The sequence below is a fragment of the Sorex fumeus genome, unplaced genomic scaffold, assembly GCF_029834395.1.
Source record: "Sorex fumeus unplaced genomic scaffold, SorFum_2.1 ptg000050l, whole genome shotgun sequence".
In the NCBI taxonomy this organism is placed as follows: Eukaryota; Metazoa; Chordata; class Mammalia; order Eulipotyphla; family Soricidae; genus Sorex; species Sorex fumeus.
In genome coordinates, this window is record NW_026606107.1 from 1081749 (window position 1) to 1094924 (window position 13176).

Consider the following 13176-nt stretch of genomic DNA (forward strand, 5'->3'; position numbering starts at 1 on the left):
CGAAGGGTGGTCGCCACGTAGATATCTGGGGGCCAGTCTACTGAGGCAATCGCGGGTTATCCCGCCTCTGGGCTGGAAACTCCTCGCGGCCCCGCCCCCTCTGGGTCGGAACTGCGGTGGGCCTGGGAGGGGGCGCCGAGCCCTTTCACGCAGTATCCCTCCGCCCCCCTTCCCGACACCCTCTTCGCGAGCCGTTTGTGTCGCAGTGTGCGCAGCCCCTGCCCAGTTTGGTGCAGCGGTGCGCGAGAGTCGGGGGCGGCGCGCCTCTGCGGTCCTGGCCACACGGAAAGCGGGGAGCGCTGGCGGTCGGCTGAGCGAGGCGCGCCGGGACGAGGGGCAGGCCTGGGCCTGGGGCCCGCCGAGGCAGGTAGGGGCGTCGGCGGCCAGGAGTCGAAGGAGGGTGGTCTCCAGCCTTGGCAGGCTGACAGCCGCCCGCGGCCCTCGGTGGGCCGGCGCGGGGGGAGCGGCGGGGCGAGGGTCGGGTCCGGGGGAGAGGGGTGCGGCGGCGGGACCCTGGCGGCGAGGAGGCGGCGAGAGCCGCGGGCCGGGCCCAGGGCTCGGGCCGGCCAGAAGCGCCCCCAAATCGCCTGGGAGCCAAGCGCGCAGGCGGCGTCTTGGCCAGCGCTGCAGGCGCCCGCGCCCCGCCCTCGATGTTGTCTGCGCCCGGAGGGCCGTGGGGGAGGCTGCCACGGGAGAAATGGCGGAGCGGAGCGGCCCTTCGTGGGGGAAGGGTCTGGAAAGGCAGGGCGGGGTCCTTGGCTCCGCAGTCGGAGTTTCTGGAAAGGATCTTGTGGGGCCTCCGCGGCTCGGATGCTGTCTCTTCCCACATGTTGCGTATTCGGTCTGGCACGTTCATCAGCCAAGGGCAGCTGTGAGTGGGTTATTAAGACACCAGAAGCAAATAGTTGCAAATAGTTCTGTGACTTCTAATAGACCATAGACCACTGTATTATTGCCTATTTGGGTCTTGCCTCCAATTTAGTTCAGTCTGAAAGGCCGAGGGGTTGATCGACGCTACCAGAAGGGTCCACGTAAATAAATACAGACATATTTACCCGTTATTTTCTTTGAGCTTCTCAGTATTCCTGCTTAATCTACGTTGGGAGGCGTTATTTTAGAATAGAGGAGAAAACATTCTGAAGGGTCCATTTAGAAATCATGAGATTAATCTGCGTCGATGTGTTGTTCCGAAAAATTTCATCTCCATCGGACCTTTGTAGCTGCTTGATGAGAAGCTGCTACATCAAAAATTCATGGATCACTGTAGAGGTTGGCGAAAACATTTTCTTAGCTTCTGGCTCTTGGAAAGGAGATGCACGACATGAATTTCGGGGTTTTTTTTATTAACCTGATATTTTTTCTAATGTTGGCATTATAATCGCTTGGTATTTTTCTAAATGCCCCTCCCTCTTTCTGCAGGGCGTGATTCTTTTCCAGCTAGAGAATTGCGTTGGCGAAAAAGAAAGCGTCTCCTGCGCCCCCTGCTGGTGGGCAGATGTGGTGACTGAGGTATGAGCTTCATATGGATGAAAGGGTAGGGGTGTGCAAAAATGGTATTGAAATTATAATTCCTATTATCCTCCCTACCTTATTTCTAACTAAGATACCTGTGTTCCACTCTCTATTTTGGGGCCTCATATTTTTGTTCAGGGTAAAAAAATCTCTCACTGCTGGATTTGTGTTGGAAGGAGGCATAATTAGACAAGCTGCAGGTTTTGGGGGAATGTATGGCAAATCATCAGGTGATAGCAGAGAGGTGAGAGAAAATGTGACATTGAATATCAAATGTATGTGTCACAACCCTTTTCAGATGATATTAGGACATCTCAATTTCTTGTGCTTTCTGTTGTCTGTTATTTTAATTCATAAGTGTTACTTTATATTCATAGGTTCCTTTAGAAATCTGTGGATGCCTGTTTACTTCGAATGTAATTAAGAAGACTTTCATCAATTACTCTTCATTTGGAACCCAGGTAAGTGTGAGCCTGAGTATCCCTGTTGAGAATGGGGCTTAGTTGGTAAATGGGTGGAACCAGATCATGTTTTAGAGACAATCTTCCAATTTTCCAGACATCTTTTTTCTCATATTGGGTTTTGAAACCAGAGGTGACAGTTACCACATTAAATTTCAATCCCTCCTGTATGTTTTGTACATAGGTCTGCCTATGAATTTGCTTGGGATTTAACAACACTGAGAGCAAGGAAGGAGAATTGTGCCAGATCAGTGCAGGTAAGTGTCAGACTTCATAGATTTAAAATAATGTTGTGCGTAGAGAAGCTGGATATTTTTAGCCCCCCTCGTTCTCAACAAACTTTCACGTTTCTGTTCCTATTTGATACAAGGAAATGAATGTGGTAGTATCAGGAAAGAACCTTGTTAGGCACTAATAGGAGTGTAAAAGGGATAAAATGAAGTAACAGGCTTATGTTAAAAGAAGACTGTCTTTTATTCCACTTCTGTCGCACAATGCATCTTTACTGTTTCCTGTCCTCCTGTGTGTGTGTGTGTGTGTGTGTCCACTTAGAGCCACGCATTTGATGAAAAAAATACTCAACGCTGATTTCCTTTTTCTACCCTAGGTTCATTTCCACTGGTGACTGTACTGTTTTTGGAGTGGCAGAAGAGTATCACTGCCAATCGAACTGCACTAAGAATCCATCATCATCCCTCAGTCTGAAGTGGTCTTGATCATTGACTGCAGCTTCCTGGAAAGTGTATCTGCTAACAGTGAACTAACTCTTGCTACAAAGCTTATCTCTGACCTAGTGAAAGTGTATTAACACATCAACTTTACTATATAGAGCTCTCTATATAACTGGGCTTTAATCATGAGTGGGGGTAGGAATGGACGTAGAAACAAGGCAAGACGTGGGAAAAAGGCTGCACTAAAAGCTGAAGCCGAGAAAGCGGCTGCTGCTGCAGCTACTGCTGCGGCAGCTGCTGCAGCGGCAGCAGCTGCAGCCACATCTGCAGCTAAGACCCACGCTAAATCAGCAGCCAAGGCCATATCTCAGGCAGATGCCAAGGCAGAGATGAAGGCTGGGTCTAAGAATAGGGTTGTTACTGAGAAGAAGAAAGGAACAAAGTCAGATAAAAGTTCCAAGTTTGAAGATGAGGCCACTAAAAAGCCTCAGCTTTGTTCTGTGACTGAGCCCAGAGCTGAAAGTAAAGATAAGTCTGGTAAAACCATATGTAAAGAGAAGTCTGGTATTGATGCCTGGTTATGGGGTGGGGACGATTCCAGTGTTGGGCCCTGGATCTGGAATGGAGAAGAAGCTGGTAACCGTTCCAGTGTTAAGAATGGAGGTAAAACTAAGGATATCAGTGCCCAGTACAGTGCTGATAAGTCTGAGACTCTGGGTGCAACTGGTTACAAGGCAAAGGCAGGAGGTGAGGACGAAGAGGAAGAGAATGTTATTGGGAGCTGGTTTTGGGATGGTGATGAAACCAGTTTTGATCCTAATCCTAAACCTGTGAGCAGGATCATTAAGCCCCAGCCTATTGATGAAATTAATGAAAAAAATAGGCCCAAGGATTGGTCTGAGGTAACTATCTGGCCTAAAGCCCCTGCTGTAACTCCAGCAGTATTAGGGTTTAGATCCCAAACTACGTCTGAGCCAAGGCCTCCTTCGTATATTGTCCTGGCCTCAGCTGATGAAAGTCATCATTCTGTGCCTGAAGGGGCAGCAGCAGCGGCAGCAGCCTGCCCTCCTAGGAGCACTTCCACATGTTCACAGTCTATTCCTGAGTATCCTTTTGGCTCTGAGCCTTGCATTCAGACTATAGAGGAGATCAGACGCCAAATCAGGATCAGAGAGATGAATGGCATTAAGCCATTTGCTTGCCCTTGCAAAATGGAATGCTATATGGATTCTGAGGAGTTTGAAAAACTTGTTACCTTACTGAAGTCAACTACTGATCCTCTCATTCACAAAATAGCTCAAATTGCTATGGGGATCATTAACGTTCATCCATTTGCCCAGGAGTTCATTAATGATGTGGGCGTGGTGACACTTATCGAAAGCTTGCTCAGTTTTCCTTCCTCTGAAATGAGAAAAAAGGCTGTGATTACTCTAAATCCCCCTTCTGGGGATGAAAGAGAGCGCAAGGTTGAATTACACGTTAAGCATATGTGTAAGGAAACCATGTCTTTTCCGTTGAACTCGCCTGGACAGCAGTCTGGATTAAAAATACTTGGGCAACTGACTACTAATTCTAACCATCACCACATTGTTGCCAATTATTTTACGGAGCTTTTCAATTTGCTGTCCACAGGAAATCGTAAGACCAGAAATCTTGTTCTGAAAGTTCTCTTGAATATGTCTGAAAATCCAGCTGCAGCCAGGGACATGATCGATACAAAGGCCTTGGCAGCATTAAAACTCATCTTTAACCAGAAGGAGGCAAAGGCCAATCTTGTTAGTGCCGTTGCCATATTTATTAACATAAAAGAGCATATCAGAAAGGGCTCGATTGTTGTTGTGGATCACCAGAGTTACAATACACTCATGGCCATTTTCCGTGAAGTTAAAATGATTATTGAAACTCTGTAAATGAGCCAGAAATTAAAACATTTGATCAGTCTCTAAACTCCCAGAAGTACAAGAAAAAACACTTTTGATCGGTCTCTGAACTCTATAGGCTATCTGTTCCCAAAGAGTTTGTGTAAGTTTTGGCTATTACAGTGTGCATATTACAAGTCGTGTTGTTAACACAATGTCACCTGTGACAGTTTCTAGGTTTGAACTAGATGATTTTTGGAGTATCAACTGAATATTACATTGTGAGCCGAAAATGTCTTGAATTTTATCTTGTGTATTTTGGGTATCTTGTGTGTCTTGTGTATTTTAATATTTTAAGAAGATAGCGAACCAGTTCAACAAAAGTAAGCTAACTTGTTCATTAGTACCTACTTAGGTTTGTGGCTTCAAATCGCAAAAAAATCCCTAATTCCTGAATATATAACCTACTTGCATCAGTAAGCTGACGTGTCTACACTAAAAGATAACTTGGTAGTATATAGGTATTCACACACACAAACACACATTTATTGCCAACAGTGTACTCGTAACACACAGTGGAAGCAGAGGACTAGTAGGGAGTGTTTAAGAGGAATTGCTGTTTTCCCCCTATTCTAATGAGATGGTATCAGTCAACTCATTCAATATCAAAGAAATGGCCCTGAATCTCAAAATGTAATATTCATTTTTCAGTTAGCTATTACATTTTTAACTTAGGTTGTTAGGCTATTTATTTTATATTCATCTCACAGAAGAGAAAGTAGGTAAAGGGAGGAAACATTTCCTAAGTACTTGCTCTTATATCAGACACTGTTGGCACTGTATTTTACAATTTTTCCCTCTTCATAATTATCCTGAGCTAGGTACTGGCATTATTATTATTATTGTTGTTATTATTGTTATTATTACTGAACTCATACTAGGTACACTACAATGACAGTTATGTAAGTTAGATATTTTTCCTATATCCCCACAGCAGACAGGTGGCATAGCTATTTTGTCTGATGCCAAAATGTATTCTCATTAAATGTTCCTTACAGTTCTTTTTTACATCTTTTAGGTAGTGACTCTGAAGGCCTATAGAATGATTTTAACAATTCAGTTTTGCTGTGAGGTTACTACAAGGCCTTGCATTTCTTAACTTTCTCCAGTTGCACATCTCAGTTAAACATTTGGCTATACCTGGATAGGGGAGAGTAGAAGAGTTTGGGATGAGTAGTGGATGGATAAGATCTGGCACTAACTAGGAAACATCAAGTAGTTCACACTATTAAATAGATACAATAGATACATCAACAAGTGAAAGTTAGCTATATATCCTTCCTATCTTTTTGTCAGTGTGTACTTTTATTCCCAAAGAACTGATATCATACTATATATTGTTTTGTATGCTATATTTTAAAAGATAATTGCTTTTTCCTTGCAAAATTGTGCTATATATAAACCATTTGTGATGTATTCTTAATCATACGAAAGGCCAGTAGGCCCTACGTTTTACTAGTATGCAAGTCAGTTTTCTGCTTTTGTACCTCCTAAAACCATACAAGATAAAGTGATTGGAGATATTGCATAACTAGTTTCATCAGCCCAATGCAGGAAATCTAGAAAAGAAACTGCTTCTATTTACATGGTAGTGCTTAGAAGACTATATGGTCTAGAAAACATTCCCAGGATTTTGAAGCGATGACTATGATCTCAGTTGATAATTAGAACATTTGAGATAAAGAGTGTTTTTAAATGTATGAAAATGAAGGGTTACATGCTTTGAGATACATGAAGAGTTAAATTGAAAGATGATCAAACTGTAAATGCTGTTTTGTTACTTGCTTTCTCCCCAGTAACTATATTGTGAACATCTTTATATGTCAATAAAACTTCTATAACCAAAATCTGATCTTTGTTTTTCACACATTGATGCCTTGGGCCCTTGTAGTTAAACCGCGGGCCAGGTTGGCTGAGAATTGCTGATGGGACTCCTGATCCTCCCAAGTACTGCATTGGTGCATAGTTGTCCTAATAATTTTGACTGTTCTTTTAATACTATGCACAAATGTATTATTTGTTTTGGTCACACCCAGCTGTGCCAAAGGCTTACTCCTTCCTGGTTCTGTGCTAAGGGATCACTCCTGGCTAGACTCTGGACAGTATGTGGTGGCAAGGATTGAACCTGAGTTGACTTCATGGCAAGGCAAGTGTCCTACCTGCTATACCATCTCTCCAGCCCCCACAAATGTATTCTTTTACAAAAGTAGGGCTATAGCATTTCTTCTTGACTTACTATTATCATCATTCCAACTTAAGTGGTTTTGGGATGGAGAGATGGCTTAACAGACTACAGCACATGCTTTGCATGAAAGAAGCCTGGGTTTAATCCTGGGCTCTGCATAGTCCCCTCACCACTACTAGGGCTAGGAATAGTCCCCCGATTTTTAAAAACAAATTTAGGGGGGCTAGAGGGATACTAAAACAGTAGGGCACTTGTCTTGTACACGCTGACTCAACGTTCAATCCCTGGCATTCCATATGTCCCTTGAGCACCCTTAGGTATGAACCCTGAGTAGAACCAAGAGCACATCCTGATATGGGGAGAAAGGGACTCTCCTTCACTGCTGGTGGGAATGCCAACTGGTCTAGCCCTTTTGGAAAACAGTATGGACGATTCTCAAAAAATTAGAAATTGAGCTCCCATTTGATCCAGCAATACCACTCCTGGGAATATATCCTGGAGAGGCAAAAAAGTATAGCCAAAATGACATCTGTGTTTCTTTTTTTTAAATTTTTATTAGTGAAACACCATGAAGTACAGTTGTAGACTTACAAATTTGTGTGCTTGGTTTTCAGTTATACAATGATTCAGTACCCATCCCTCCACCAGTGCCCATTTTCCACCACCACGGGTCCCAGTATCCCTCCCACCCCCATCCCCTCATCCCACCCTGCCTCTGTGGCAGGGTATTCCCTTTTGTTCTCTCTCTCGTTTTGGGTGTTGTGGTTTGAAAAAGAGGCATTGAGAGGCAATCATGTTTGGTCTATAGTCTACTTTCAGCATGCTTCTCCCATCCTGGGAGGATCATCCCAACACCCTTTATTTGGTGCTCCTTTCTCTATTTGAGCTCCCTTTTCCCCCTAGAGTGTGTGGCTGGCCTCCAAGCCATGGAGCAAAACTACTGGTACTAATCTCATCCACCCTTGGGTGCTAGTCTCCTATTTTGTTACTTTATGTTCCCCAGATGAATGCAATCTTTCTAATGACATCTGAATTTCTGTGTTCATTGCTGCACTTTTCACAATAGCCAAAATCTGGAAAAAACCCGAGTGCCCGAGAACAGGTGACTGGTTAGAGAAACTTTGGTGCATCTATACAATGGAGTACTATGCAGCTGTTAGAAAAGATGAAATCATGATTATTTTTTTTGCTTTTTGGGTCACACCTGGCGATGCACAGGAGTTACTCCTGGCTATGCACTCAGGGGTTACTCCTGGCAATGCTCAGGGGACCATATGGGATGCTGGGAATCGAACCCAGGTCGGGCGTGTGCAAGGCAAATGCCCTACCCGCTGTGCTATCTCTCCAGCCCTGAAGTCATGAAATTTTCATACAAGTGGTACTACATGGAAAGTGTCATGCTAAGTGAAATGAGCCAGAAAGAGAGGGACAGACCGAAAGACTGCATTCATCTGGGGAATATAAAGTAACAAAATAGGAGACTAACATCCAAGAATAGTTGAGATAAGTACCAGGAGGTTCACTCCATGGCTTGAAGGCCAGCCGCATATGCTAGGGGAAAGGGCAGCTCAGACAGAAGGGAACACCAAGTAAAGGGTGTTGGGAGGATCCTCCCAGGATGGGAGATGAATGCTGAAAGTAGAGTATAGACCAAACACGATTGCCACTCACTGCCTCTTTGGCAAACCTCAGCACTCAAAAGGAGAGAACAAAAGGGAATGCCCTGCCACAGAGGTGGGATGGAATGGGGTTGGGTGGGAGGGATGGGAGGGTTACTGGGATCATTGGGGATGGACAACAGGCACTGGTGGAGGGATGGGTACTCGATCATTGTACAACTGAATCCCAAGCACAAAAACTTGTAAGGTCAACAACTGTACCTCATGTTATTTCACTAATAAAAAAAGATTACATCCTGTGTTATATGAAGCTGCTATGTGCTTTTTAATATAGATTGAGATAAATTGGGTGTACACTGAACTGCACATATTTCAATTCCACAACTTGGTATGTTTTGACATGCATATACACATGAAACTCACCATACTATCACTGTATCACTGTCATCCCGTTGTTCATCGATTTGCTCAAGTGGGCCCAGTAACGTCTCCATTAGTCCCAGCCCTGAGATTTTAGCAGCCTCTCCTTACTTTCCTTCCCAACACTGCCATTTTAGAGGCTCTTTCAGGGTCAGGGGAGTGAGGCCTGTTATTGTTACTGTTTTTGGCATATTGAACACAGGTGGCTTGCCAGGCTCTGCCATGCGGGCAGAATACCCTCGGTAGCTTGCCGGGCTCTCTGAGAGGGACAGAGGCTTTTGGAGAGGTCTTCAATCATCTTTACAGGTGTTCCCAGTCTTCTGAATGCAAACTTTTGGTCGACTGGCTTGTAATGGATTACATGGGGGAGGGGGCAGTTTGTGGGTGTGTGGCCATTGATGAGATTACATGGCTCCAGGAAATACTGCGAAGCTCTCTTTCAGGAGCTTTGTTTCATAGTCTGAATCTTGGCCTTTGATGAGGTTACATGGCGCCTGGGGCAGTTTGTGGGTGTGACTGCCAAGCTACTGGAAAATGGGGGATCTGGATGAAGAAGGCCTAGTCCCAATCCAAGCTGGCTTGGAGATCTGAGCTACGGGTCCTGCATGCCTGGGTTCCTCTGCCGGTTCCTTCATGCATGAGGCTCGTCCAAGCGTGTGGAGAGTGGCCTTGTGCATAACTGTTGCTGGGTTCTGGAGATTTTTGGCTGCTAGGGTTCTGCTTGGAGCAGGGAGGGAAACTCAACCCACCCTGCTCCGAGGTGCCCTGGTGAACACAGCCTGGCACAGGGGGAGGAGATTCACCATAGTAAGATAATAAATATGTCTAAAATTCCCCCCGAATTTTTTCATTGCTCTTTTTAATCTTTCCCACTTCTCCCATATAGTCACCAGCCCCTAATATACATTTTTAATGAGAAATCATTAGTTTACGGACTGTGTTTAAGCAGCACGATTTTACACCTCTTCAAAGTATATATTACCACACTACCCCTACCCCCGAAGTACCAATATTCCTCCACCATAGTCCATTAGACTCCATCACCCCCATAGTCTCCCTTTGCCCTGCATCTGCTGGAGCAATTAGTTCTGAGTTCTGTGGATAATTTTCAAAGAGTTTGCTTTTGTTGGATTTGGCCTACTCCTTGCTTTGCTTATCTTTATTGAAAATATACATGGCATCATCCAGTAAAAGGATCATCTTTCTCCTAAATTATTTCACTTAGTGTAATCACCTCCATCCATATTATTTCAAAAAGCATGGCTTCCTTTTTTCTCATACCTGAGTAGTACTCCACTGGAGCCATATACCACAACTTCTTTATCTACTCATCTGTCATTTGGCACTTGAATTGTTTCTAGATATTGAATGTTGAAATTAGTGCTACAGTTAATATATGTGTGTATATATATTTGAGTCATTTTTTTCCTTTGTTTTGGTAAATACCTAAAAATGAAATTGCTGGCAGGTCTATTTTTAACATTTTAATAAACACCCATACTGTTTTCTACTGGGTTGGAGCGATAGCACAGCGGGTAGGGCATTTGCCTTGCACGCGGCTGACCTGAGTTCAATCCCTACATCCCTCTCGGAGAGTCTGGCAAGCTACGGAGATTATCCCGCCCGCATGGCAGAGCCTGGCAAATTCCCCATGGCATATTCATTATGCCAAAATCAGTAACAACAAGTCTCACAAATGGAATTGTTACTGGTGCCCGCTTGAGCAAATCGATGAACAATGGAGCAAAATACAACATCAAATTTCAGGTACCCATATTAGCTTAGCAATAATCAAAACATCAAAAGTAGGAAAGACTGAGTTCGAATGCATGGGTGTGTTCGATGACTGACAACCGTCTCCCTAGGCCAGCCTACAACAACAGAGGAACGAAGGAATGGGGCCACAGGCTGGTTGGTAATCAATTGCCATTTATTTAAGTCTCACAGTTTAGTTATATAGAAATCATGAAGGGTGGGGGATCACATAGGTGGGGTTGAACAATAAAGGCCCTCCCGTTGATCATCGATTTGCTTGAGTGGGCCCAGTAACGTCTCCATTGGAGACTTTGTTGTTACTGTGTCTGGCATATCGAATATGTCACGGGGAGCTTGCCAGGCTCTGCAATAAACAGATGTGAAGCCCCTGCTTCAGGGGAAGCTCTTATAGGAGATTAACTCAAGGACAAAACCTCATATGGGGATTCAGCACTCTAGATTAGTAGGAGATCCATTCAGTGGTGGGATTCCATCTAACGGCATGTTGCTTCCTCCTTTTCTTAGTAATCCACTTAAGCAATCATATTAAATTTACTTCTTACTAACAATTCTAGTCATTTTGTATGAACACAAGTAAGAGATATATTAAGTTTAAAGGGTGACTCTTCCTGGGAACATCTTGCTATATATCCTAAACTACAGTCCTTAGGCCATGTTATACTTTGCTAACCCTAGCAGGGTCCTTATTCAATTACTTTTGGGGAACTCATGACAGAGTCTGTTCCATGACCATGCTCTTAACTTATTGTGTTTCTTATGATGCTTAGCCTTTCCCTTTCTGATGCCGGCGTAGCTTACAGCTTGCCCTGGGTACATCCAAGTTTTTCACCAGGTCCCTCATTTTGGGGGTGTTAGGAAGTAAGGGCAACTGAGGCTTAAGTCAAGTAAATATAATGGATGTCGAGGAGTAAATATTATTCAGAGTCAATTAACTCCCATGTTACAAAAGCATATCAACTGATTTCCTCTGTCTATACAAAAAAGGACATTGCTAAAACATGCAAAGGACATAAAGGAAAGAGAAAAGTAACATAAGATTAGGAGTACCTGATGAATAGGGTGTGTTGTGGGAGCACTGTGGTGGGAGTAACTCAATAAACCTATGCTCCCCGTGGGAGGAACAAGGACAACCCAATGTTATCCAACACCCAAGTGTAAATCTGAGCTAAAACTTAAAATAGTTTACCCCCAAATAAATCAGATAGGTACAGAAACCAAAGCCTTTTTCATCAGGGTGATTAGGGGTAAATTTTTTCCAAGGTGTTAGGATATTGAGAAGAAGTGTATGCTTCATAAACATTCAGAACTTAAGAAAATTCATAGATACAAACTATGGGAGTGTATACTGGGAAAAGAAAAGAAACTTTGTTCTCTGGAGAAGTTGATATAGGGAGATGGAAGATAACAGATGGCCATGCATGTTGGTAGCGCAAAGAGTCATTTTATATTCAGGTATCTTAAGAAAAGTCAGAAAATTCTTATCAAAAGCAACAAAAATAATTTTTAAAAAGTCATCTTTTTCCAGCTACAGAAACAATGGACTGTTAGATGGTGTGTTCTATAGTCACAGTTGGGATTAATTTGAGGGGTATTGGGTTATTGGAACAAAAAGTACCTTAGAAGACATCTTTTCTTTCCATGGAAACTGACAATTTCTGCATTCTCTGGTGAAGGAATTATGGCTTCACTATAAAGGGAAACGGTTGATTAATAATTGCCATGAGAACTTCACTACCATTTATAGTCCTAATATAGAAAAAAGTGAGCTCCTAGCCACAAGTTTTGTTTTCCTCTATTACACACACATATATATAGGCTGGAGTGATAGCACAGCAGGAAGTGCTTTTGCCTTGCACGTGGCTGACCTGGGTTCGATTCCTCCGCCCCTCTTGGAGAGCCTGGCAAGCTCCGAGAGTATCTCGCCCGCACGTCAAAGCCTGGCAAGCTACCTGTGACGTATTTGATATGCCAAAAACAGTAACAAAAGGTCTCACAATGGAGACATTATTGGGCCCGCTCAAGCAAATTGATGAACAACAGGAGGAGAGTGCTACACCTATAAAGAAATAAATGAAGAATGAGGCTGTAGATATTGAAAATAAATTCATTACTTTTCCTTATTTTTAAAATTTTTATTGATATTCTGTGATTTGCAACGCTATTGTTTTTATCATGCACGTAATTCCATTTTAAAAAGTAAATGGCTATTAATTAAAGATTCTAAAGAAGAGGAGAGAGAGGGTAACTTAAGAGCACACAGGCTTCACCAGAACAGTGGGTTTAAGAAGAAATTAAAGGAAAATAAGGGGGTATGCTGCCGCCAGCAGGTCAATCTGTACCTGTGAGGTGAGTGCATCAGCAGCCTGATAGCAACGTCAGACTTTCAAATACCCCAAAAATTGCTTCTGTGCCTGTGGCCAGACCCCAAAAACTTGGGGCAAAGTTTACCAAGAAAGTAAACGGCCAAAAGTTAGGTATGTGGGAGAAACACCCACAAACCACCTCTGGCTCAGGTATATAATTGGAGGCATGGCCTCTCTGGTTCCTGATCGAACTGCTTAGTGGCCATGATCCCAGAGTCTCAGAAACGAATCTCAGAACCCAAAGGCTTGT

The 13176-nt window shown here is 43.5% G+C and overlaps 1 protein-coding gene across 1 annotated transcript; it reads left to right on the plus strand.

Moving 5' to 3' along the window:
• The first annotated feature begins 2725 nt into the window (after positions 1-2725).
• On the plus strand, positions 2726-6410 carry GPRASP3 (G protein-coupled receptor associated sorting protein family member 3). Its single transcript, XM_056124216.1, has one exon. It carries the CDS (start codon positions 2830-2832, stop codon positions 4552-4554), a length of 1725 nt encoding a protein of 574 aa, XP_055980191.1. The 5' UTR covers positions 2726-2829; the 3' UTR covers positions 4555-6410.
• Positions 6411-13176: the final 6766 nt, after the last annotated feature.

Coding starts and splice junctions, on each gene's coding strand:
- GPRASP3 (XM_056124216.1), top strand. CDS start 2,830: ATGAGTGGGGGTAGGAATGGACGTAGAAACAAGGCAAGACGTGGGAAA.